This window comes from Anabas testudineus, chromosome 15 (genome assembly GCF_900324465.2).
Source record: "Anabas testudineus chromosome 15, fAnaTes1.2, whole genome shotgun sequence".
NCBI lineage: Eukaryota > Metazoa > Chordata > Actinopteri > Anabantiformes > Anabantidae > Anabas > Anabas testudineus.
The window spans coordinates 20,092,460-20,119,553 of record NC_046624.1 but is presented as its reverse complement, the minus strand read 5'-3'; the positions used below and the strand labels follow the sequence as shown (position 1 = coordinate 20,119,553).

The 27,094-nt window shown below is 39.9% G+C and overlaps 1 protein-coding gene across 1 annotated transcript; it reads left to right on the top strand.

Moving 5' to 3' along the window:
* Positions 1 to 5,172: 5,172 nt before the first annotated feature.
* LOC113158442 (G-protein coupled receptor 4-like) lies at positions 5,173 to 19,598 on the top strand. The gene is made up of 7 exons (XM_033326368.1): positions 5,173 to 5,281; positions 6,283 to 6,452; positions 6,549 to 6,648; positions 15,187 to 15,279; positions 16,302 to 16,469; positions 18,675 to 18,850; positions 18,951 to 19,598. Exons 1-7 carry the CDS (start codon positions 5,204 to 5,206, stop codon positions 19,483 to 19,485), a joined length of 1,320 nt encoding a protein of 439 aa, XP_033182259.1. The 5' UTR covers positions 5,173 to 5,203; the 3' UTR covers positions 19,486 to 19,598.
* The last annotated feature ends 7,496 nt before the right edge of the window (positions 19,599 to 27,094 follow it).

The following is a 27,094-nucleotide window of genomic DNA, read 5'->3' as shown; positions in this document are numbered from 1 at the left end:
TAGTCTGTGCCCGACATCTACTAGACCTGCTCGTCCTTCAGCTTCCAACTCGTGGCTCACTGACCAGATCCGTGAACAACGCACTGTGCTCAGGAGTGCTGAGAGGAAGTGGCGCAAATCCAGGTCTCAACCTGCTCTAACTGATTATCAGGATTTGCTTCAATCTTTCTCTTACAGTGTCACCAGGGCGAAGACTGAATATTACCAGGACAAGCTCAGCAACACCACAGACACCAGAAAGCAGTTCTCAACTTTCAAATCTCTACTCTATCCACCCCCACCTCCACCACCCACCTGTCTCACAGCTGACGACTTTACCTCCTTTTTTACCAACAAGGTGTCAGCTCCCAGTTCACTCCTACTGATAATGACATTCTGCTTACTAAACCTGACGATGCATCTCACTTCACTTTTTCAACACTGTCAGAGGACGATGTATCTACCCTCCTCCTCTCCAATCGCCCGACCACCTGCTCTCTGGATTCGATCCCCTCTACTCTTCTTCAAGCTATCGCACCAACACTTATATCAGCCATTACACAGATCATCAACACCTCTTTCACAACAGGCACCTTTCCCACCTCGTTCAAGCAGGCCCAGATTACTCCACTGTTGAAGAAGCCTTCTCTCGAGCCCTCCCTTGTGGAGAACTACAGACCGGTCTCTCTTCTTTCATTCCTGGCCAAGACTCTGGAACGTGCAGCCTTCAATCAACTCTCTGACTTTCTTTCCCTGAACAATCTCCTCGATGCCAATCAGTCTGGCTTCAAGAGTGGTCACTCCACAGAAACAGCACTTCTGACTGTGGTGGAATCCCTACGGGTGGCTAAAGCTGCAGGTAACTCTTCTGTCCTTATTCTATTAGACCTATCTGCAGCCTTTGACACTGTGAACCATCAGATTCTCATGACTGCACTCTCAGACTTGGGCATCTCTGGATCAGCTCTAGCCTGGCTTTGGTCATACTTGTCCGAACGAACCTTCAAGGTATCCTGGCAGGGGCGTGTCTCTGACTCTCATAACCTCTCCAGCGGTGTACCGCAGGGCTCAGTCCTCGGTCCTCTTCTTTTTTCAATCTATACTTCTTCTCTAGGTTCTATCATCCATTCTCATGGCTTTTCTTATCACTGCTATGCGGATGACACACAGCTCTTCCTGTCTTTTCCGCCGGATGACTCTACTGTCTCATCTTGCATCTCTGCCTGTCTCTCTGACATCTCTGCCTGGATGAGAAAAAGACACCTTCAACTCAACATACCCAAAACTGAACTTCTAGTCTTCCCTGCCAGACCTTCAACTCAACACAACATCAGCATTAACATTGGATCTGCGGTGATTGTCCCTACTAAGTCAGCCAGAAACCTGGGGGTCATCATTGATGATCAGCTGACCTTCACGGAACACATCGCCACAGTCGCTTGGTCGTGTAGATATGCCCTCCACAATATCAGAAAGATCAGACCCTATCTGACGGCAATCACAACCCAACTAATTGTACAGGCATTGATCTTATCTCGCCTGGATTACTGCAATGCACTACTGATGGGTTTACCGGCATCCACGACCAAACCCCTCCAGATGATCCAAAATGCAGCTAGCACGCCTCATTTTTAATCAACCAAAAAGGTCTCATGTCACACCGCTCTTCAGATCTTTGCACTGGCTTCCTGGCTGTAAGGATCAAGTTTAAAGCTCTGTCTCTTGCCTACAGAGTGGTTAACTCCACAGCTCCAACTTATCTCAATTCAATCATTCAGGTTTACATCCTGTCCCGTCCACTGCGCTCGACCGGTGAACGACGTCTGGTGGTACCACCACCACACAGTCGACACCAAAGAAAACTGTTCAGCTCAGTGATCCCACGATGGTGGAATGAGCTGCAGAACTCTGCACGCTCAGCCACCTCACTTACAATCTTTAAAAAACTTCATCATCTTCCTTTGCACAAAAAACAAACAAAAAAAAAACTTTTCTACTCTTTTGTTCTTACATCTCTTGAAACAGAAACACTTTTTCGATAGCACTTTGCTTTGATGTTGTTTCTCCTTGACTTTAGATTTTGTTTGCTTGACTTGTTCCTCACTTGCAAGTCACTTTGGATAAAAGCGTCTGCTAAATGACTAAATGTAAATGTAAATGTAAATAAGAGCATAGCTACCCCGCTACTATCTTTTCGAGAATCTTAGAGATAAAGGGGAGGTTTGATATTGGCCTGTAATTGGACAGCTGACAGGGGTCGATGTCAGGTTTCTTAATTAGCGGTTTAATAACTGCTAATTTAAAAGATTTTGGAACATACCCACTGCTGAGTGAAGAATTAATTATTTTCAACACGGGTTCTATTATTTCTGGCACTATCTGTTTTAGAAAAAGTGTTGGTATAGGGTCTAATGTACAGGTTGATGATTTTGCAGAAGAGATAAGTGAAATTAGTTCATTCTCTTCAAGGGAAGTAAAGTATTCTAGGTTCGGATATGATAAAGTCAGTTTATCATCTGCATCAATTTTGCAGGAATTGCAACATTGTCTGTGTGATAACTTAAAGAAACATGAGACTCCTGCTGTTTCTGAGTACAAATAATAAGCAGTGATAAGGTAATAAGTAACTAGCGAGGGGCTACTTGGTACATATTCAGAGAAATGTTCCACTTTACTTCAAGGTTCACAGAAATATTTCATTTCATTATGTTGCTTTACATTATGCAGCCTGTTTATACTGTATTTAACACCAGAAGAGGTTTCCTAATAGCTAAGTGTTTGCAATATGTTTACTGTAATCATGCTTTGTAAAATGTTCCAGTGATTCATAACCTAACTAACTGAAGCAGTGTAAACTGTTTTGAACACATGATCTGTAAAAAGGTCAATAAGTACATGTGTTATTAAGTTTGTATTTTAGTGGAGATTTTCATACAGTAGAGTTAAAGTGTTTATAAGCTCATCAAAAGTCTATTAATTTTTAGATATTACTATTTTAACCGGTGATTTAGGGGTCATGAGAAAATTCTGTGAAAATAAAATTAGGAACTGTACTTCCTCTTTTGTGCTAAAGGTTTGCACCATGTCCTCTCACCTTGTATAGTTTCTCATTCACAGCTCTAAACTTAGAGACATAAAATGAACCTAGACTGGCTGAGACAGGTCAGTTTATTCCAAAAATAAACTGTAATTAATAGAAGGAATGATAAAGTGTGAACAACCACACTTCACCTCCCTGCTTTCTTGCCTCTTTACTATTAGTTGTCTTTGCAGAGATAAATGCTGTAGACTGTGGTACAGGAAGAACATTCAGACTGTGGTCATCCAGCATTCAAGGTGAGTTTTTACAACTTTACTCTTGTTATTCTAAGGACAATTCAATTAAATTCAATTCAATTCTACATGTTATTATTATTATTAATTAATAAAAACTTGAAATGTACTGAGACATAACTTAAGAAACATGTTGCAAGCTAGTATAGAATCTGTGAAAATCTCTAGTCCAAGCAGTTGAATTTTATATAATATAGTAAATTTTACATAAGAAAGATTTGACCTGAAAATGTGCAACTGAGTGGATGGAGACCATTTTACACCTGAAACTGTAAATAATAGTTAACCACATCTTTAATTAACTTTACATTGGCGCCCTGTGACATTCGAATAGCGTGAACAGTAAATAACAGTAAATGTGAAAGAGAGACAGTGAGTGATGATCTTTATAAAGTGCTGTGATAAAGAATTTGATTCAGATCAAAACAATTTTATTGTTACATAAAGAAAAAACACACTATCAATATTTTCTTAAAGTTTAAAGAGGAAACTACTACAACTTCCAGATCCCTCTTAGTGTGACCAACAGTTCAGTTCAAATTAGCACAAAGACACAGTGAACGTGAGCCAATAGTTGTTAAAAACACTGTTAACACAAGATTTTACATCATGTTTTGCTAACTTAGATTGGACCACAGAGGTTTTATGAAGTATTTTACAAATGTAACTTAATTGTGTAAATTTAAAGTTTGATGCCTGCAACACATTATCAGTTAAAATAAGACTTTTAATATTTGAGTAACATCATTCTGGATAATTCCAAACTTAACATTTATTGGTAACAGGAGAGGATCTAAAGAAACTAAAAATTACAAGACAGTAGTTCTAATAAAAATCAGTGTAACAGGTTGGTAAATAGTTGGACATAATTATTGTCAGACACCAAGGGAAGAACGTTTTAAGAGGTTTATTGAAAGACAACCAATAATAATAATAGTATAGGTGCAGGAAGCAGGCTAAGGCCAGAGCTGGTACAGGGGATGGAGCGCCCTCTATTGGTCAGTGGAACAGACAGCATCCAATTAACCAGGTGAGTATTTAGGATGAAGCAGGTAACAGGTAAGTATGATTATCTTTCTTTATTTCCAGTATTACATAAGTTGGCTGGAGGCTGCAGGTGAGTATTAGTGGGCAGGTCAGAGGGTGAGTTGGTGCTTGAGCTTCACCAGAGTCCACAGGTTCCAGGTTAGTACACTAACTTTCTGCTGAGAGTTAAATGTAAAACAGACAAGAAAGAGAAGATGTTTTAAAGTTCAACAAAGAATCTTGAGTCTTCAAATAAGGAAATCTTTATAAACCATGACCGAAAGTCAGAGTCACTCAGATAACAGGTCCAGAACCAAACAGAGGTCATAGATCGGGGATTTACAGAGCCAAGAGATTAACCAGGTCTCTTAAAGGGTCACCTCAGCTGTTCTCACTTACCAGATTATTGGAATTCAAAAACTACCAATAGACAAGAAGCAGCATGACAATGAACAGAGAACTGTCAAAATAAAAGTGAAGTAAAACTACAAACAAGATCAAACCAGGCCTCGCTGTGGAAAAGAGGGATGGTTGGTAACAGTGTGAAAGGTGTTAACCCTTTTTTAAGATCTCCGTCACAAAATTTAAGCGCACCACTTAAATCAACATGCAATGGAACATCAATCAGAACAGTTTTATTGTTTTGTTTTTTTTATGAATTGCCAGTAGATACTGGAACTCATATTCAGAAATGACAAAGCTGAACAGAAAGCTCTTTTATTTGATTGCACTGTATTCCAGCGATTTAACTAATTAATTTTAATTGTTTTCTATTTTTATCACCTTATCTGTCAAAAAACAGATTTTATGCTGAAGACTGGAAGATTTGGACAGTTCCTACTGTGAAAGGTTTGAAATCCTTGTGATGGATTGGGTGATACAGTTAATCATCAGTATCAGCCTGGCTTTGAATGGAGCAGCCATCTATGCTACCTGTTCTCAGGTGTGTACATAAAGTTTAGTGAAGGGTAAAGGGGAGTGGGCGTGGTGGTGGAATGGTTAGCATCCCTTTAGCATTCTTTCAATGGTACATTCTCACTGTGCTAGAGTAGCTTTACAGCTCAGTGATATTTGTTTAGTTTCTTTGTATTTCATCATGTTGTCTATTCGAGTGCTCATCACTCTCCTGCTGCATATAAACACCTCAATTTCCCCTTCCTGTTGCCAGATTGTGTTTGTAATCACTTGTAAGCGTCTGCTAAATTACTAAATGTAAATGTAAATGTAATTTCCGTGCTTCAGATCATCATTGTCTGCTGTTTAATTTCTACTGTGCCTCACACTCCATTTTCCTGATGACTACTTATTTATCCATTTTTATGTTGCTCCTTTATTCTCGTGTTCTTTCTATAGTTTTTGTATTAAATCTTTTGATGTGTTTGCATTTGGACCTGAAGTCTTAATGAATGAATCAGTAACTTTGGATCTCAGTTTGGCCACACTAACACACCCGTTAATGCTATTTTCTGCTTGTGTATTTGTTAAATGTTTCTCAGCCTTGTTGACACTGCTGCTGCTCTTCTGTAAACCCCCTATTCTTCATACACATATACAACTTAATGCTAGTTTTACTGTTAGTGTTGTATACTGTGCACATTTGATTACTGACTCAGGTACTGACTGTACCTGGAAATAGAGGTTGCTAAATTCTATGGGATCTATCTGGGTAATTAAAAGACACTAAAAGTGGTGAAAATGAGCTCTTGAACTTAAATTGTTGTGATATAAATCTAAAATGAATGGAAACTTCCTTTGTAAGAAACTGCTTAAATCTAAGTGTGGGAAGTTTGTAGAGACGTAACCAAGATGATCTGAAGCTGTAATTAATGTAAAAAGAACATCTACAAAGTACTGAATTAAGGATCTGATTATATATGTAAGTGAAAGAACATTCTGAACATGTTAACAGCTGCTGTAATCATCTTTACTAATGTTTTCCTACAGGTGCCAAAGGATAATACTGCTCGAATCTACTTCATCAACCTTCTCATATCTGACCTCATTCAGCTTTACTCCTTAACTGCTCTGTTAATGTTTGAGGGAATATTTATATTTATCTACATCTTTGGTGTGATGGTCAGTGTTGGCTTCATGGTGTGCATCACCTTGGACAGGTAGTTATCTGTAAACACACATCAGTGCAGCTCCTTCAGTGTCTGAGTGCTATACAAGTCTCACACTTTCCAATATGTGCTGATCTTGTTTCACAGGTATCTGGTCATCACCTGTCTGCGGTGTTCCTGCATCAGACAAACAATTCAAATCTCTGGACTGGTCTATTTTTTGGTCTGGTTTGTTCCTCTGTGCATTGTCATCCGCTTCTATACTCTCATTTATTTTCTGGGGCGAGACATACATATTCCCTTTGCCATCTTCCTCTTACTTCCCTATCCCCTGCTCATTTTCCTACTGTGTGGAACATTTATAGCCCTGTGTACAGCCAGCAGTGTCCCTCCTCGTGAAAAACGCAGAATTGTAGCATGTGTAGTACTGGTGCTGCTTATTTACTCACTGCTTTTGTTGCCCACTATTATTTTCTTACTGGCAAATGGTCTGAGTCATCACTATTACATATATGTGTTTAAAATTATACCTGTGCTCAGTCCGCTTGCACACACGCTCCTTTATTTTTTCCTTAGAAAAGAAGCTGTAGATAAACCTTTAAACTTTTTGTGTTGTTGCAAAAAAGAACGTAATGATATGAGCTCATCAGCAGTGAATGATGACGACAACATGCACGCAGAAAGTTCTGTGTAGGAAGAGAAGAGGAAAATTATAAAGACAGATGAGACAGAGGCTGTCACTAACATGATTAAGGAAAAGATGATTAAAAAAAGTGTGAAAATTATTATACTGGAGGCTGGAAATGTTTGTCTGCACTTTCTCCAGTTTCATATTATAGCTTCAGCAAACATATATAAAACGAGTGCTTATTCAGTTTTGAGTGTTTATATATATATATTTTTTTTCTAATTCATGTGTATCATAATTCTTTAATCAAAAAAGCAAAGAAATAAAAACTTTAAATAAAACTTACTGGTTGTTTTTTTTTCATTGACATGTTAACATGTCACTCACTTGTAAGTCGCTTTGGATAAAAGAATCTGCCAAATAACTAAATGTAAATGAAGACATCTCAATCTCTGAATCAATCCTGACTAATGTACAAAATCTCTGTGAAGTTGTTTAACCTGTACTGTTGTCTTCAATATACATGCAAAGTTTCCCTCACAACTCCAATATGTGAACATCATTGTCCTTTAATCTTTAGATGAAGCTACACAGCTGGTTCAGGTCCAGAGAAACCGTATGTGAATTTGACCGTTGTTTTCCAGCAATTTATTATCGTGTATTTTCACAAAGCAAACAAAATTAAAAGACTATATGTGATGCAAAAGTTTCTTTAAATTAATTCAGTGTCACAGAAAATTATCAAATGTCACCTCATTCACAAGCTTCATAATGAATCAGTAAATTATAGTATAGGATAATTTAATACATCAAACTCTAAATGTACAAATGTGAGAAAAATTAAGGAATAAAAAAATGCAAATACATATGCAAACTGTGATATGGTCTGATGATATAGTACAGTTCAACCATTGACAGCTGAAACGTGAAAACAGGTTTTGAGTATTATTACAACAGGAGTACTGATACAGTACTTTAAAAACATATTTATATGCAACAGTACATAATCAACTACTTCATAACCCATGTAATTGCCTCCATTCTGGGGAAGTCAGATAGATTAAAGGTTCCACAGTGAGTACACAGTTGAACTGTACTATGCAAAAGAATCCTGTTAATAGTGACTCATGTTCTTTTATTTTACATATTGATGTATGTTTACATTTTGTGTTTCTTCCTTGTGATCAGGTTTAGAGGAACTTATCAAATCATATCTTATCATATCTGTACTGGACACAGACGATGAAACATCTGAATAGAATGCTGGGAACTCGTTCAACTTTTAAAGGTAAATGTAAAAGAATATTTTTCTCAGGCGGCCTGGCGGCTCAGTGGGTAGATCATCTGCTTTGGATGCAGAAGGTCCAAACCCCGCCACAGACACCAGGTGTGTCCTTGAGCGAGACACTCCACGCTAGCTCCCCGGGCGCCGTATGTAGCTGCCCACTAGTCCCCCAGGGGATGGGTTAAATGCAGAGGACAAATTTCATTGTAACATGTAAATGTGACATATGATGATTAAAGGCTTTCTTTCTTTCATAATGTGTGTGGTGATAATGTTGTATTAAAATGAGAATATTTGTGTTTTAATGTATGTTCTAGTCCTGTTGAACATGCTAAATGTGTGTGGTTGTAATGAACTGTAATGCTGTAATGAACAAAGTTACCTACATATATCAAGATTCAAGATCCAAGATTCAAAAAAACTTTATTAATCTCAGAGGGAAATTGTTTTGCATCATTGCCATTGTTCTCAAAACAGACAGAAAGAAAAGGAACCACAACCAGGAAAGATCCAACACCAACATAAATACACAATAACAGCAATAGAGGAAAACTCAATATATATAGAGAACATGTAAAATAGATGAATGAAATTGGGTCAATATTTATAACTATCTATCTATGCAAGTATATGACACCATCACTTCCCCCGTCCCTTACAGAGGTGGGAGGAATTGTACAGATTGATGGTCACAGGTAGAAAGGATCTTCTGTGGCGCTCTGTGGAAGCATTTAATGTTCAGTCTTTGGCTGAATGTGCTCCTCTGTCCAACCAACACACTGTGCAGTGGGTGGGAGGGATTGTCCAGGATGGAGAGGAGTTTAGACAGCATCCTCCTCTCAGTCACAACATGTAGAGGGTCCAGCTCCACCCCCAGAACAGAGCCAGCCCTCCTGATCAGTTTGTTTAGTCTGTTAGTGTCTCCACCTTCATGTTGCTGCCCCAGCAGACCACAGCATAAAAGATGACACTGGAACCACAGACTCATAAAACATCCGCAGCATGGTGCTGCAGACGTTGAATGCTGCTGAGTTCTTAGTCCAGTCCAGTTTGTTGTCCAAGTACACTCTCAGGTATTTGTACTCGGACACGACCTCCACCTCCTCCCCCTGTATAGAGAGAGGGATGACAGGACTCCCAGATTTCCTTAAGTCCATCACCAGCTTCTTTGTTGTATTGATGTTGAGTTGCAGATGGTTGAGTCCACACCAGTCCACAAAACTGTCCACCACTCCACGGTACTCTGTGACATCTCCACCCTTAATACATCCTACAACTGCAGAGTCATCAGAGAACTTCTGAAGATGACAGGACTCTGAGTTGTACCTGAAGTCTGAGGTGTACAGGGTGAAGAGGAATGGAGACAGAACTGTCCCCTGTGGAGCACCTGTGCTACAGACCACAGTGTCAGACACACAGTTCAGCAGGCGGACGTACTGTGGGCGGTTGGTGAGGTAGTCCATGATCCAGGAAATCAGGGTAGTGTTGACCTGCATGTTTTTAATTTCTCTCCCAGCAGTGCAGGCCGGATGGTGTTGAATGCACTGGAGAAATCAAAAAACATGATCCTCACTAAGCCCCCAGGCTTGTCCAGGTGTAGGTGCGATAGAGCAGATATATGATGACGTCATCCACTCCAATATGGGGTTGATAAGCAAATTGGAGGGGATCAAGTGAGAGTTTGACCAGAGGTCGGAGGGACTCCAGGATCAGCCTCTCAAAAGCCTTCATAATGTGTGATGTCAGAGCCACTGGTCTGAAGTCAGTGAGGATTCTGGGATGTGGCATGTATATAAACATTTTAAATCATGCTCCCTTTCCAGATTTCACTCTGAAGAATGGCAGATGTCCATATGATCAACTCATCACAAAATGAAACCAGTGACTACAGCAACATTTCCAACAACAATGAAGAGACATATTCCATCATCAAGTATGTGGCACCGGACATAATCATAACAATCAGCCTTCCTCTGACCTTAGTGGCCATCTATGCTTTGTTTTCTCTGGTGAGTAAATTATCACTGAGATTTATAGAAAGAAATGTATAAACCTTATGAACCTCCACTTGTTACATTCTCAATGTGAAATAAAATAATAAATCCTACATTAAAGTAAGTGAAGGAGATTCAGCTAGTGTGGCTGCACCTCCTGAATGACCACGTCATTATCCACCGTCCATGGAGCCAGAACCTTTAGAATAAAACAACATTTTTATTAACAATATGAACCTAATGTTAGTAACAAGGAACAACCAGATAAATAAATGACAATAATATGAATAATAACACTGATTCTATCTGGGAGGGACACATTTCTGGATGGGTGGACCTGGCCCTCTGTGGTCTGCAGAGACTTCATTAATAACTTTGATTTCCTACTCTAATGTTGGAGTTTTTAATTCCTTTTTAAACAGACCTTTATGTTTCTGACAGCAGCAATGAGACTTTAGTAAAAAATACATAACTGGCTCTCACTGCACTTGCTGAACAGAACAGGATGATACATTTAGGAGGATTTGGAGATTACAGCATGTCTATAACTGCTTTGTTCACTTTGACCTATGATGCTTTTGTATGATGCTCAAGTCCTGACTTAGTCCCTCTTGGTTTTGTACAATATCCCTCACATGTCATTTATTCATGTAGAAAAGTTCACACACACCTACACACACATTTCTAAATGTACCAATTCTGAATGCAGCTATAGATTTGTATCTACAATAGATTTTCTCAATATAAAATAAATAAATGTAAAAATTCTGCTTTTTAAATTAAAAAAAGTGTTGTTTATTTCAGTGTGTTCGGTGTCTCTGTGTTTGTTTTTTCCTTTAACAGGAAGTGAATATGTTTGATTTGATTTTACTGTGTCTCTTTTGGTTTTTAAAATACATTTATGTACATCCATACATTTTATAAATACATGAAGGGACGAGAACACCGTCCTTTTTTCTTGATTCTCAAACCTTAGAATTTAAGGTTAAGAGAGATAAGTGGTCACAAACACAGACACACACACACAAATGTATGCTCATATGCTGTATGTTACTATTTTGAGAACACAGATGAAGAACTTTTTGCACACAGACTGTTTAATTTGTGCTCTTGATTTAGTGACAGCAGCTCTTAAACTCAATTTCTCCACCTGTAGCAGCTCAAATAAAGCAACAAGGCTACTGTAGGTCGCTACTGAGGAGTCTGTAGGCGAGAAACGTTGATGAGAACATGTTGAGGTGATCAGAAACACAGAGTTTGACATAGGAGTGCTTCAGTATCTCTGCTCACAACCACCTACGACAAATAACAAGTCATTTTAAACAGACATTTTCTGATAAGAAAGATTTATCTGGGATTAAATAAGGCAAAAAAACAGTCGCTGTGGAGAAAACACTCAGTGATCATACAAATATTTAATATGTACAAATAACAAAGTGTTTCAGGGCTTTGATTACTTTGTTAGGTTAAAGCACTGAATATAAAGATTTATAGATATTTTCCAAATTTGTTTCTTTTTTTTGCCACAAACATTAGTTTGAAACAAAGCAGATACAGCGACATCTGGTGGTTCATGAAAGTCAAAGCAGCTTAAAAAGACTGAACTTTACTGACACTGACTTTAATTCATTACCATGTGTGATAAAAGTCCCTGAAGACTTTGTGTTGTTACCAATAAATCTGTAATACTAATAATTGTTGTAATCCTGGGCAATTTGTGATAGTAACATATTTAAAGGTTTAAATAAAGTTGGTTTGTTGAAGGAAACACATCAGTTTTAACTGGACTGTAAATATCAGTCATGTTAATTATTATATGTCCTACAGGTTCAATGAATGAACAACCTGTGTGGACACAATCCTGCAGTGAATCAGCTGTTTTCATGTCTCTTCTTAGATCTCTCATCTCTTATTGTGTTTATTTCTGTTGTGCATGTGGTTTTATTGATTTGACCTGTTCACCTGCTTTAGCTTATCTGTCTTTGGTTACTATTAAGTTCAGTCCTCTTGCAGATTTGTTTATGTACGTGTTCCTCAGGAAAGGAGCTGTGGACAATCTCTTGGCCTCTCTGTGTTGTTGCCGAATGGTCAGCACTGATACCAGTAGATCCACAGGATGACCTTTTTGACTAGCTTAGCTTTAAACTCTTCAGGCAGTTGGTTTTAGTTGCTTTTCATGCTGTATGTTTCAAAACATTTTACACTGTATGTGGTACACAGCTGGGCTGCGCCTGTACTGAAACCCTCCCCAACAATAAATAGACCTTCACACCCTTAACTGCAAGTGGTGAAACAAGTACTCAGCCACGTCCATCTCTTATCTACAGTATACTGATGATCCTGTGAAGTCATGAGGCTTGAGTCAGTGTTTTATGGGCTCAGAAAAACAGAACTGTGTTCAGTGTTGGGATGTTGTTTGATACATGGTTATGTGTTGCAGTATATGAAAGAAATTGTCATTAAATCATTATTGTCTGTAGCATTATAAGTTGTTGTACTATTTAGAACAAATGTAATTTTAATTAATTATTGTAATTTGAATTACAATCAATGAAAAATATTTTTTATACCTTGTATACATGTAGAACTCCCTTTGCTGCTCTGGCACCTTGACAATATTTGACTGTTTCATGAATGCAACTCACCTCAGATCATTTAACCATCAACAAGCCTACAATGATAAACAATGAATTTTAAATCAAAATAATATCCTGAGCAAAATAAAAACAGACATTTTGAAGCAATAAAGGGAGAAAGAAAAACAACTACATCTGACATCAGTTTGATTCACTGGTATTTTGTCAGCATAGGTTAATTAGGAAACACTAGCATGTAAAATCTTAAAGGAAAACTTTCTTCTTAGAAAACACTGTAAACTTCTGTCCTTAATTTGTTTTAGGGAAGCTGCAAGATTAAAGTGCAACAACATCAAAAAAAGAGGAAGTTATGGTTTAGTATCTTGTGAAAAATATCTGCTGCTGAAGCATGAGGCAGCAGCTGTTGGTGTCCAGTAGAGACAGAGACACATTAAACAGTTAATGTACTGAGAGCTGATGGTGTGAGCCATTTTTGTTTTTGTTTGAATTTTGTCTGGAATTTGCAATAGAATCTCTAATTCCTCATAGAAACTTGTTTCAGTCTGAAAAAACATAGCATTACAACTCTCTTTCCCTCAGTAAATGTAGAACTTCATTCATGAAAAATGTGTTTTATCACAATATAATGATGAAGCTTGTTACAGAAACATAGTCATGTTTGCACTTTAGGAACACAGGAATGCTATTTTCAGGAGACATAGTGAAAGTATTGAACATAATTTATACACTATACAGTAATAAATTAAGAATATTACTGAGTGTTTTTAGCTTTAATAGAGATTTGACTCTCAGAGTAATTGAATCTACTAAAAGTTTAAAAGCTGTCCTTTGAATCATCTCAAGAGAAAATATGGAACATTTAAAGAGCTGACAATAAAATTAGTGTGAGACAAGAAGACACAATTTCTCACAAGTTACGTTTTAACATAAGAAATAAATTAAAACTTGTCTGTGTGTGAGAAAGAATCTAAAAAGCTCCTCCTCTGGACCACTCTGCTACAACTTCCTGACATCACTTGTAGGCATGATGAAACTTAGCATTTCATGGTTAACATTCTCAAACTGTGCAGAAAACCACTTCTCTTTCTAAGAAGCACGGCAGCCAAGCACAAATATACTGTAAATGACTTAATGTCCTTCTGAGTATAGGATCAATTCCATCCTCCTGGCTGGACGCAGGTAAAACTTAAACACAATGTTATGCTCAGAAATTAGATTAAACATCAGGATTATGCCCCGCTCTCTGTTCCACAGAGAAATAATCTGAAAGGAAAATTCCTGGTTAAGCAGGTGGAGGAGGAGAACTGTCACAGCCTGAGAGATATTTCAAGACAATAATGACACAAGCACTGAAAACTCAGATTCCCTGATTTCTGTCATCAAGATGCGATTCAGTTTCGTTTTGCTGCGTCGTTCCTTCTCCACCTTGTCGTGCTTCTAAGAGGATCATCACATACAAAACATTCAGGCAATAAAATAAAATAAAATGGAGCATTTTGAAAAAGGAAACATCTGCAATGTGATGATCTAATTCATAAAAACGTTAAATGTATTAGTGAATTTAACTAGGAATGTAACTGAATATGTAAACTGTGAGCAGCTGACAGCTCACAGTTTACATATTGGGCTGTGGGTGAAACTGTTTCAATAAATGATCTGGTTGTTAATCAATTTATAAGTTTTGGTATGGTTTTAGATTATAGTTAAGTGTGTTTTACTTTTGTGTGTGACAGTATAATGATTGATATAAAAGAAATAAAGATATGCAGCATCAGATTTAATGATTTATTTCCAGTAGAATATGAACAAAAAGAGAGATTAATCTGGGAATTTGTAGTCAACTTAGATATCATCCAGATTTCCGCAATGGTAATGTGAGGGTATTTACCTGTTAATTGCAGAGTTGATGAAAAGTAGCACTGAAGACAAGAAAAATGCAACAACATCAAAAAAGAAAAATACCACAAAAAACAGGAAGTTGTGTTTTAGTACATTGCGCAAAATATCTTTAAGACGCAGGAACCAGTCTGCAGCCAGTGGTGGAAGCACTTAGGCAGAACAGTTGTCTCAGATATGAAATAAAACACCAGAAAAACAACAGAAACTAGTTTTAGTCTAATTCAAACATAGAAATCATAAAAATAAAATTCATGAGAAAGTAGCGGTATGTGACTAAATAACTTTTTTTATTTTTCTATTTATATTTTTGTGACAAATTTGCCTACAATCATCCAACCACCTCCTTACAGTTGCCTTTTGAACCACTTCGTCTCTTCGTCAGAAGCATCTTGAGCTCCTGCGTTTCACTACTTGTCACATTACTGCAGACTGTGAAAGCAGAGTCCCTCAGGTTGTGGTCCTCCAGGTTTTAAAGGTAAGATTTGTGTTGTATTACTTATGTTGTTCTGTCTTGTAGATAAGAAATCTTTAGAAACACTGGAGTAAGAAGATATTACCTTCTTAAATATACTATAGTAGCTGACTAAAAACACCAAAAATGGGACTTCTGTGGTTGACATAGACCATTCAGCTCTCAGCGCTACTGAAACATAATAGTTCACTCTCTGTATGGTCCCTCATTGTTTTTCTTGAACATTCTCTACACTGAACAATGGTAGAAAAGTAGATAGCAGAAAAATTCCTTCTGTTGGGGTGAATAATGTGTATGAAGCTATTCTACACATGAACATCACAAAACAAGATGTAAACATGAAAAAGTGGGAATAAAAAAAGAATAGATGCAACAACTCATCAGAACACTCATGAGGTTAATTGGTAAATACTCTTGTATGAAACAAGCTGTTTGTTTCTTTTCTTGTATATTTACGTTGCACTGGCACTATTGATTTCTTTGGTTTGCACACGTTCATCCATCTAGACCCTTAAATGTTGGGGAGTTGTAGAAATGTAGTTCACAGATACCATAAGAAACAAGCGGACACAGAAAGTGTGAAGTGGTCTTGAGGGAGAACTACACCGGAAAAATGTACTTGTTTCTAAAATGCAATTTGTTTTTCTAATATAACTAAATGTTATCTTGACTTAATATTATCTGCTGTGTAAACTTAGTTCATTGAACAAGTTTGGTTGTGTTTTGAAATCTACCTTCATTTGAAAAACCTTTTGTGCAGATGTCAATCTTTTTGGATTAAATATTTACAATACTCATAGTTTAATGGTTTACACGCCCTCTATTTCCTCGGAAACCATGGTACTGCAGCTAACATAATGTTTGCTTCTGTTTGAGTTAAATCGTACCATGAGATTTTCATTTTCAATCCCTCCCTTCACAGTAAAAGAAATTCATCAAATAAAAATAAGTAAAATGATGCTCACAGATTTTCATTTCAAACTGGAAAATTTTAGATGATGAAAAACAAATTTCTCCCTTTCCAGGTTTCACCCTGCAGAATGACACAGAACTACGTTAACAACACATCACAGGAAATTACCAACAACAGCAGCATTAAACAGTTTAAAGAAATTCGGCATGTGGTGACATGGATCATTATTTCTGTCGGACTTCCTTTGACCCTAGTGGCCATCTTTGCTGTTTATTCTCTGGTATGTATATTATGAGATTTACAGTTTCAGAAGCTCAGCACAGTTTATACAAGTTCTGTGTTTCACCACATGCAATTTGAAATGGGATAATGTGTTAAAATGGTACATCTTAGCCTTCATTTGAGTAGAAGTAGGTTTTCACCATCCTTCCTGAAATGCACGAAGACAGGAGCTCAAACAACTCCCTCAGAGATTGCTCACAAACTGTTGTCAGAGCAAGATAAGATAAGATAAGATAAGATAAGATAAGATAAGATAAGATAAGATAAGATAAGATAAGATAAGATAAGATAAGATAAGATAAGACTTTATTTATCCTACAATGGGGAAAGTATAGAAGAATAGAAGAACAGAGGAACATCTTTAACTTACACGACAATTAAAATTAAAATAAAATACACACCAAACAACGATACCAGTATAAGAACAAACCGACAGAGACAACAACAGCAACAACAAATGAAATACACCGTGTAGGTACATAGTATGTCACTGTATTGTATAGTCTGATGGCTGTGGGGAGGAATGACCTGCGGTAGCGCTCCTTCTTGCACTGTGGGTGTAACAGTCTCGTGCTGAAGGAGCTGGTCAGAGCCTCTACAGTTTGGTGCAGGGGGTGGGAGGGGTTATCCATGATGGATGTTAGTTTAGCCAACATCCTCCTGTCCGCCACCTCCTCGATGAGTGAGATGAGATGATCAGTGTGCAGCCCAGGACAGAGCCGGCTTTCTTAACCAGTTTGTTAAGTCTCTTCCTGTCTCTGCCTGTACTGCCCCCTGCCCCGCACACGACTCCATAAAGGACTACTGAGGCCACCACAGTGTCATAAAAAGTCCTTAGCAGCTGTCTGCATCCACCAAAAGACCTCAGTTTCCTCAGCAGGTGAAGACGACTCTGGCCCTTCTAGTACAGAGCGTCCGTGTTGTTTAATAATAATAATAATAATAATAATAATGTATACTTTATTGATCCCCTTGGGGAAATTCGTTTTGGACAGCTGCCTTGGTGTCTTGTCCAAGGACACCTCAGCTAGTGGCCAGGAGGAACCAGGAATCGAACCACTGACCCTGGGGTTTGTAGGTGACTGATCTGCCCCCTGAGCTACTTCCGCCCCCAGTCCAGTTTGTTGTTAAGGTGAAAACCCAGGTATTTAAATGTGTCCACATTCTCAATGTCTGAGCCCTGGATGTTCACCGGTGTGTGTTATGGAGGGGACCTCCTGAAGTCAAGAACCAGCTCTTTTGTCTTGCTGGTGTTTATGATCAGGTGGTTATTTTCACACCAGCCCACAAAGTCAGAGATGACCCCCTGTACTCCTGCTCGTCCCCCCCCCGGATACACAGGCAACAATTGGAACTTTCAGCTGAGAACTTCTGTAGGTGACAGTGGTGGGAGTTGTATTTAAAGTACGATGTGTACAGAGTGAACAGAAAAGGGGCGAGCACAGTCCCTTGAGGTGCCCCTGTGTTGCAGACTACCACATCAGACACACAGTCACGCAGCCTCACAAACTGTGGCCTGTCTGTGAGGTAGTTGATGGTCCAAGCAGCCAGATGTTGGTCCACGCCTGCCACCTCCAGCTTCCTCCTCAGCAGTGATGGATACCCGATGCTGAGGGTAGATGATGGCATCATCCACTCCACTGCCTGGTCGATATGCAAATTTCAGCAGGTCCAGTGCTGAGCGCACCTGGGTGTGGAGGTGGCTGAGGACGCTCCTCTCCATAGCCTTCATCAGGTGGAAGGTTAAGGCGACGGGTCTGAAGGGGTTCGGCTCCTTAGGATGAGGTACTTTTGGAACCGGAACCAGACAGGAAGTCCTCCAGAGAACTGGTACTTTCTCCAGGCTGAGGCTCATGGTAAATATGGACAGGACCACCTCACAGAACTGGTCTGCACACTCCCTGAGGAGCCTGGGGCTGATGTTGTCAGGGCATGTTGCCTTTCCGGCCTTTGTCCTCCTTAACTCCCTCCTAACCTGGTTCAGAGTGAGGCAGAGGGGGGTGGGCGGTGGCAGGTCTGGAGCTGTGGGTTGTTGGGGGGGTCCCTTTGTTGCAGTCGGAGGAAGGGCAGAGTGGACTGCTTGGTGCTGATGTGTAAACAGCTGCAGCTGGGAGGAGACGCCTGGACTGGAAAGGTCTAAGGAAAGATAAGCTGCATATTAACATCTACTTTATTTGTTTTTTATTCCAACCTTTACCTGCAGTTGCGAAAGAATCATGTTGCTCCGATCTACGTCATCAACCTTCTCATTTCTGACCTCATTCAACTCTGCTGTATGATCATTCGGGAGACAGGAACTACTAAGTTGATCACTCGTTGTGTCTACTTCTCTAGTCTGATGGCCAGTGTTGGCTTCATGGTGTGCATCGCCCTGGAAAGGTAACTATCTGTAAATCCAGAATGTGTCTGTTCATTTTATGGATAATTCTAATTCTGCCCAAAGACCATCATCTGCTGTATGTGTCTCTCTGTGTTGCAGGTATTTAGTCATCGCCTGGCCACTGTGGTACCGTCACAGACGAACAATCAAGATCTCTGTGGTCGTCTGTGTTGTGGTCTGGACCTTTTCTCTTGTTTGTATCCCCTTGTTCTATTTCAGGAAGGAGAGTACTCGTACTGTCTTTGGTGTCTTCCTCCTCCTTCCATTTCCCCTGCTTATATTCTTCCTGGTTGGGACCATTAAAGCCTTGTCTGCTGCCATCAGTGTCCGTGCTGAAGAAAAACGTCGAATTGTGGGACTTCTGGTTCTGGTGCTGCTCATTTACACTCTGTTATTCCTGCCTGGCATCATCTGGTTCCTGGCAGACAAAAATGCCAGAGGTCATAACTTGGGTTTTGTGTCTTTCACTTTTCTTAAGCTCAGTCCTCTGGCTGATGTATTGCTGTATATTTTCCTCAGGAAAGGGGCTGTAAACAAGGTTCTGTCCTGTCTGTGTTGTTGCAGAAAGGACAGAACTAGTCAGACGTACAGCAGTGTGAATGATGGAAACACGTACACAGTCACCTCTTTATAGTCAAAAGAGAAAAGAGGAGAAAACACAATAAGAAACATAGTAAGACGATGAAAGCTCTGTCTCATTACTGTAGATTGTCAGGATGCAGACTCAGATGAAACACTGTCTGTGGTCCTCCAGCTCTAAGATGTAAAGTTTAAGTTGTATTAATTCTTACTTCTTCACTGCAGCGTCCTGTTTCCGTCTCTTGCTGCTGCAGTCTGCTCATGAGTTCATCTCATAGTAATTGTTGGTTTTAAATTAAAGTCCTAAAGTCAGACTGAAAATGAAACAAACCCAAGAGTTCACTGTAGAAATCGAGACAAGCTTCTTTTATTCACTTTGCTCTGTGGAGCAGCTGTGACTCTTTATCTCTCTCCTCCTGCGCTCTGACCACTGCAGGAAGTCAGAAAGCAGCGTGCATGAAAACTTTTTTTTTTAATACCATACATTAAATAAATATGTAGAAATGTATTTGTTTACTAATTTATACTGAATGTGTGTTACATGCTTATTTTCACTACCGTCTAGGAATCAGACATTTGCTTCATGTTCTAGTCTTCATCACTTACTGAGACTCCAACAGACAGAGCCTTAATAAACCTGTCTGTCCTCCCCAAATAGCTCACAGCGTGCAAGTTGACCATAAATGATTTGAATACTGTCAATCACCAGACACACTTCTTTCCTCTCACTGGTTAAAAACCACATGATGACACATCAGTCCACTCAGACAAGTTCTTCCTACTGGTTCATGTGTATGTGTCTGTATATGACTTCATATTATTTTAACTCCCATTCTATTTAATTGTTCTTTGTTAGGTTCTTTAACTGACCTTCATGAAGTCAGTGAGTGAAACCTTTTAATAAAGTTGTTTGATAATCTGCAGCTGTTGCTGGAGTTAAGATTTTCAGTTTGTGTCGTCTCATCCATGGTCGAAGGTGAAGCAGGAATTTCTGCTTTAACCTGTAGGAAAACTTTTCAATTTGGTTCCTGACTCCTCTCTGTTTTGGTTCAGTCCTGGTTCCTTCTGCAGTGATCACTTCCTGATTAAATTCACCTGTTTCCTCACTTATTTATTCAGCCCCTCGTTTCTTTACCTGTGTAGCTGCCCACATTTTGTCTTTAACCTTCCGCTGTTGCCCTCCCCTCGTCTAACTGTAAGTGACTGATGCATTCTGATTCTCTCCTGTTTTCTAACAGATGACCAGAAATGAAGTTTTATTGGCATTTAATAAAAAGTTTTGTTAATACAATAAGTGCAGGAAAAAGAAACAACAGCCCTTCACAGCAGTTCCAACACAATTTTAAGTAGCATCACATCAGTTGCACACCTTCAGGAAGCAGCTGTGAACTGCTGCTAAGTGGAGGTGGGGCCACTAACCATAGGTATATTTACTGAGTCAGTCATTTGTTGAGCTTTAACTCTCTTCTGGTAAGAGAGCAGACAATGTGGAAAGGTGAATAGGTGAAATCAATCAGTCTGATTAGATACTAATAGTGACAGGAAAGGGGTGGAATTAAGGTAGGAACCAGACCAGAAGTAGAGAAATGTTTCAAAATAACCGGAAGTGAATAATGACAATGACACCTTATATCGTATGATCAGCACAGATATGTTTCCTTACTGGTAAAAGAAATCTGTCGTCCTGGACCCTGACTCAAGTGTGAACTGATTGAGTGACACAGTGAGAACACACCTGGAGACACTGTAATAATGAACCACTGGTTAACAATTAGTTAATAAGTAACTGAAATAACAGTGATAATAATAGTAAAAGACTTAAAAAATACTTTCTTAACCAGTGTTTCATTTAATTATAATAGTATAAGACTATAAAAGTCTATGTTATGTCGTTTGTGTGTGAATTCCTTTTGTCTGTTTTCAAAATTAAATTCAATAGATTTTATTTGAATAAAGTTTTTAACAACTGTCATTTTCACAAAGCAGCTTTATACAACCAAAGAAACTATGGAAGTTTACATGAACAGTGAATCTGTATGAATCATAATAATCAGATTGTCCCTGATGAGCAAACCGAGGGCGACGGTGGCAAGAAAAACTCCCTGAGAAGGCAACAGGAAGAAACCTTGAGAGGAACCAGACTCAACAGGGAACCCATCCTCATATGGGTGATTACATGCTGTGTAGGCAGCAGGCAGTTCAGTATAACAGTTACGGTCTATAAGTTAATGTGGAGTCCAATTAGTTATTGGTGGCTCTGGAAGAACTGTAGGAAATTCCAGTCCTGGACTATCAAGCGTTGAGACGAGACCTCAGAGAAACAGCTGCCGACGTCAGCCGAGGCCAAGACCAACTTCATAGTAGAGTGGAACCAACCCCAGTCATCCAATAGAGACCACACGTGGGATCCAGCGACGAGATCTCCGACCAGAAGTTGGGCACCAGGACAAGTCAGACAGGTCCAGAGGGCGAAGGGTGGAACGACATGTGGCTCGACAGAGAGACAGGAAGAGGGAAAGAGAGAGAAGAGGAGAGATAACAGTTAGTTATGATCAGTCAGACGATGTATGAGGTGAATGTATATTTACTGTAGAGTGCAGCAGGGAGAGTGGGAAGACAGCATCTAAACATACCAGTTCATCACAATGCTCTATGTTTTATGTTTTTAGCTTCGACTTAAGTCATGAGACTGTGTCTGAGTCCCGAACGCTATTTGGAACACTATTCCATAACTTTGGGGCTTTGTAAGAAAAAGCTCTGCCCCCAGCTGTAGTTTTCAACTGGGGTTCTGTTATTTCAGGAAACATCTGTTTGAGATGATCTAATGTACAGGTTGATGAATTTGCAGAAGAGATTAGTGAAATTAGTGAAGTAAAGTATTCTAGGTTCTGATCTGATATGGTCAGTTTATCATCTGCATCAATTAAACTGTCTGGTTTCAGACAATGTGATAACTTAAAGAAATATGAGACTCCTGCTGAGTACAAATAATAAGCAATGATAAGATAAAGAGCTAATGATAACTAGAGAGGGGCTACTTGGTACATAATCAGAAATGTTCCACTTTACTTCAAGGTACACATAATTGCATAATTGTGCAGCCTGTTTATACTGTATTTAACACCAGAAGAAGTTTCCTAATAGCTAACTGTTTACCATGATCATGCTTCGAAAAATGTTCCAGTGATTCATAATCTAACTCTCTAAAGGACTGAACATATGATCTTTAAAAAGGTCAATAACATGTCTTAAGTGTGTTTTTTAGTGGAGATTTTCATACAGTAGAATTAGAGTGTTTATAAGCTCATCAAAGTCTATTAATTTTCAGATATGAGTATTTGAACCAGTGATTTAGGGGTGATAAGAAATGTGAAAATAAAATTGAGAACTGCACTTCCTGTTTTTGTGCTAAACGTTTGAACCATGTCCTCTGTCAGCGGCGAGTGAGACCACCCGCCGCAAGGAATGTTGAACCCAATTAAAATGCCAGTACCAGAATTCGTGGTTGAACAAGCTCTTTATTATAGATTATGAATGTATGGGTAGGAGTCTGATTGCAGGAACCGGGTAGCCAGAGTGCAAGGATCTGCAGGAGCGAAGCAGGGTAAGATTGTGAACGAGAATGAGGAAATAATGTGCAGAAGACATGAACTGACCTATGGATAAAGAGGGGAGAGCTGATGATGAAGCAGGGGTCGGGAGCAATGGTGAGTAGCCTGTAGAGGCCCAGGGTTAGCGAAGAGGTTAGCCGGGCACAGTGTGGTGTAGCTGGTTGGATTAGGTCCTCCTCTTCGTGTGCACACAACATACAGACAATCCAAGAGAAGGCCAGAGAGAGATCCCACAGATATGCAAGGTACACGTCCAGTACTCACTACAGTCATCCACAATCCATATACAAAAGAGGGAGATCCGGTACTCACAACAGGCATCCTCAGTCAGTATTTTAGACAGGGGCAAGAGCTGGAGAGCAGGTCCAAAACCAGAAAAGGCAAAGAGAATCAATACACGGTCTTTCTAAGGAGCAGGCAAAAACTCAGGGTAGAGAATACGGTCCGGTCTGTAACACATAAGCAAACAAGATAACTAGAAAGGCTGGAAAGTCAAACACAGGGTCAGGACAATCTGGCAGCTCTCTCAGGGGAAGATTCAGAATATAAAGGGAGCTGGCACCAGGTGAAATCAATGAGCACAGCTGAAAGAGATTGGATAATTAGAATCAAGCTGCCAGCAACAGGAAAGAAAAACAGGAAGTCAGCCACCAAACTAAAAGCAGGACAGGAAGCCCTGTAGGATCATGACACGCTCACCTTGTATAGTTTCTCTTCATTAACTACAGGTCTAAACTTAAATACATAAATTAAACTGGCTGAGACAGGTCGGTTTATTCCAAAAATAAACTATAATTAATAGAATGAATGATGAAGTGTGAACAACCACACGTCCCCCTCCCTGCTTTCTTGCCTCTTTACTATTAAGTTGTCTTTGCAGAGTAAAATGCTGTAGACTGTGGTACAGGAAGAACATTCAGACTGTGGTCATCCAGCAGTGAGTTTTTACCACTTACTCTTATTATTCTAAGGACACTCCTATACATAATTAATTAAATGATCTTTAAAATTACAATTTAATAGTGTAACTTTTAACATTACCTGTATCAATATTTTCTTAAAGTTTAAAGAGGAAACTACTACAACTTCCAGATCCCTCTTAGTGTGACCAACAGTTCAGTTCAAATTAGCACAAAGACACAGTGAACATGAGCCAATAGTTGTTAAAAACACTGTTAACACAAGATTTTACATCATGTTTTGCTAACTTAGATTGGACCACAGAGGTTTTATGAAGTATTTTCAATTTGCCATTTTTATTGACTAACTCAATTGTATTGTGTAAATTTAAAGATTGATGCATGCAACACATCTTCTTCTTTCGGCTTTTCCCATCAGGGGTCGCCACAGCGAATCATCCTTTTCCACCTAACTCTATCATGGGCATCTTCTACCCTAACACTAGCCAACCTCATGTCCTCTGTTAAGACATCCATATATCTCCTCCTTGGTCATCCTCTTGTCCTCCTGCCTGGCAGCTCCATCTCCAACATCCTTCTACCAATATATTCACTATCCCTCCTCTGAACATGTCCAAACCATCTCAGTCTGGCCTCTCTGACTTTGTCGCTAACACAGGCAACGTGAGCCGTCCCTCTGATGTACTCGTTCCTTATTCTGTCTAACCTGGTCACTCCAGGAGAACCTCAACATCTTCATCTCTGCTACCTCCATCTCAGCCTCTTGTCTCTGTCTCACTGCTACCGTCTCTAACCCATAGAGCAGAGCTGGTCTCACCACTGTCTTGTACACCTTTCCTTGAGTCTTGCTGACACGCTGACACTTAAACTCCTGCACCTTCTTCACCTCCGCCCCCTGTAACCTAACGCTTCTACCTTGATCCCTCTCGTTCAGACACATGAATTCTGTCTTACTACGACTGACCTTCATGCCTCTTCTTTCCAGAGCAAACCTCCACCTCTCTAGCTGTTCCTCTACCTGCTCTCTACTCTCACTGCAAATCACAATGTCATCCGCAAACATCATTGTCCAGGGAGATTCCTGTCTGACCTCATCTGTCAGCCTGTCCATCAACATAGCAAACAAGAAGGGACTCAAAGCTGATCCTTGGTGTAGTCCCACCTCCACCTTGAACTCCTCTGTCTGACCTACAGCACATCTCACCACCGTCATACTTCTCTCATACATGTCCTGAACTAGTCTGATGTACTTCTCTGCCACTCCCGACGACCTCATACAGTACCACAGCTCCTCCCTCGGCACCCTGTCATACGCCTTCTCTAAATCTACAAAGACACAATGCAGCTCCTTCTGACCATCTCTGTACTTTTCCATCAACATTCTCAAAGCAAAAATGGCGTCAGTGGTGCTCTTACGGGGCATGAAACCATACTGCAGCTCACAAATCTCCACCTTCTTCCTAAGCCTGGCTTCCACTACTCTTTCCCACAGCTTCATTGTGTGGCTCATCAACGTTATTCCTCTATAGTTGCTGCAGTTCTGCGTGTCACCCTTGTTCTTAAAGATTGGAACTAGAACACTTCTCCTCCATTCCTCAGTCATCTTCTCACTCTCTAGAATCCTATTGAACAAACTGGTTAAAAACTCCACTGCTGTCTCTCCTAAGCACTTCCACACCTCCTGTCAGGAGATTGTCACCTATGATGAGTTTCACCTATGATGATTTCACTCCTTGCTAAGAAACCCTGCAATCAGACAGATGAGACACAGACAGCGTAGTCTTTGTACAAAGGGCACCCTCCTCAGTGTAACACCCTGAGAGCGTACACCGAGGGAGTTCCTTGGTCTTTTATTTATAGTCATGTGATATAAGAATGTACACAGTATGAGTGGGTGTGAATGTGTGTATGTCTGTGTGTGTGAACCGGGCTATTCCGGCCCTCTCGGTTATGTGTTATGGGTGAAGGCTGTGTATAAACCAAAACAATGATAGCATGAGTACAGAGTGTGACAATATGATTAGCTGTTTCACAGTTTTCTCTTAACACCTCCACAGGTACGTCATCCGGACCAACAGCCTTTCCACTCTTCATCCTTTTCAGAGCCTTCCTAACCTCATCCTTTCCAATCTCTGCTATTTCCTGCTCCACAACATCCACATCTTCCTCCCTTCTTTCCCTGTCATTTTCCTCGTTCATCAGCTCCTCAAAATACTCCTTCCATCTTTTCTGCACACTCTCCTGGGTTGTTAGTACCTCTCCATCTCTGTCCTTAATCACCCTTACCTGTTGCACATCCTTCCCATCTCTATCTCTCTGTCTGGCTAGCCTGTACAAGTCCTTCTCTCCTTCTTTTGTGTCTAACCTGTCATACAGCTCATCGTAAGCTTTCTGTTTGGCCTTTGCCACCTCCCTCTTCACTCAACGCTGCACTTCCTTGTACTCCTGTCTACTTTCCTCAGTCTTTTCTACATCCCACTTCCTTCTAGCTAACCTCTTCCTCTGGATGCATTCCTGTACTCATTCCACCACCAAGTGTATTTACCTTCTTTCTTCTTTCCAGATGACATACCTAGCACTTTCCTACCTGTTTCCCTGATAACCTCTGCTGTAGTTTCCCAGTCATCTGGAAGCTCTTCCTGACCACCCAGAACCTGTCTCAACTTCTGTCTGAATTCCTCACAAGTTTCTTCATTCTTTAGCTTCCACCACTTGGTCTTCTTTTCTGTCTTCCCTCTCTTCTTCTTCCTGACCTCCAGAGTCATCTTACACACCACCATGCGGTGCTGTCTGGCTACACTCTCTCCTACCACCACTTTGCAGTCACTAACCTCTCCCAAATGACCTCGTCTACATAGGATGTAGTCCACCTGTGTACTCCTACCTCCACTTCTGTATGTCACTCTGTGTACCTCCCTCTTCTGGAAGTAAGTGTTGACTACAGCCATCTCCATCCTCTTAGCAAGTCCACCACCATCTGTCCTTCCAGATTCCTTGTCTTTACACCAAAAGGAAATTGTGTCAACGTTAAGAGTCCCTATTCTCAGATCTATGCTCCTGCCTTTTCCCTTCTCTCTCTGACCACGAACCCTTCTGCCTCCCCTCTTTCTTCGACCAACAGTAGTCAAATTTC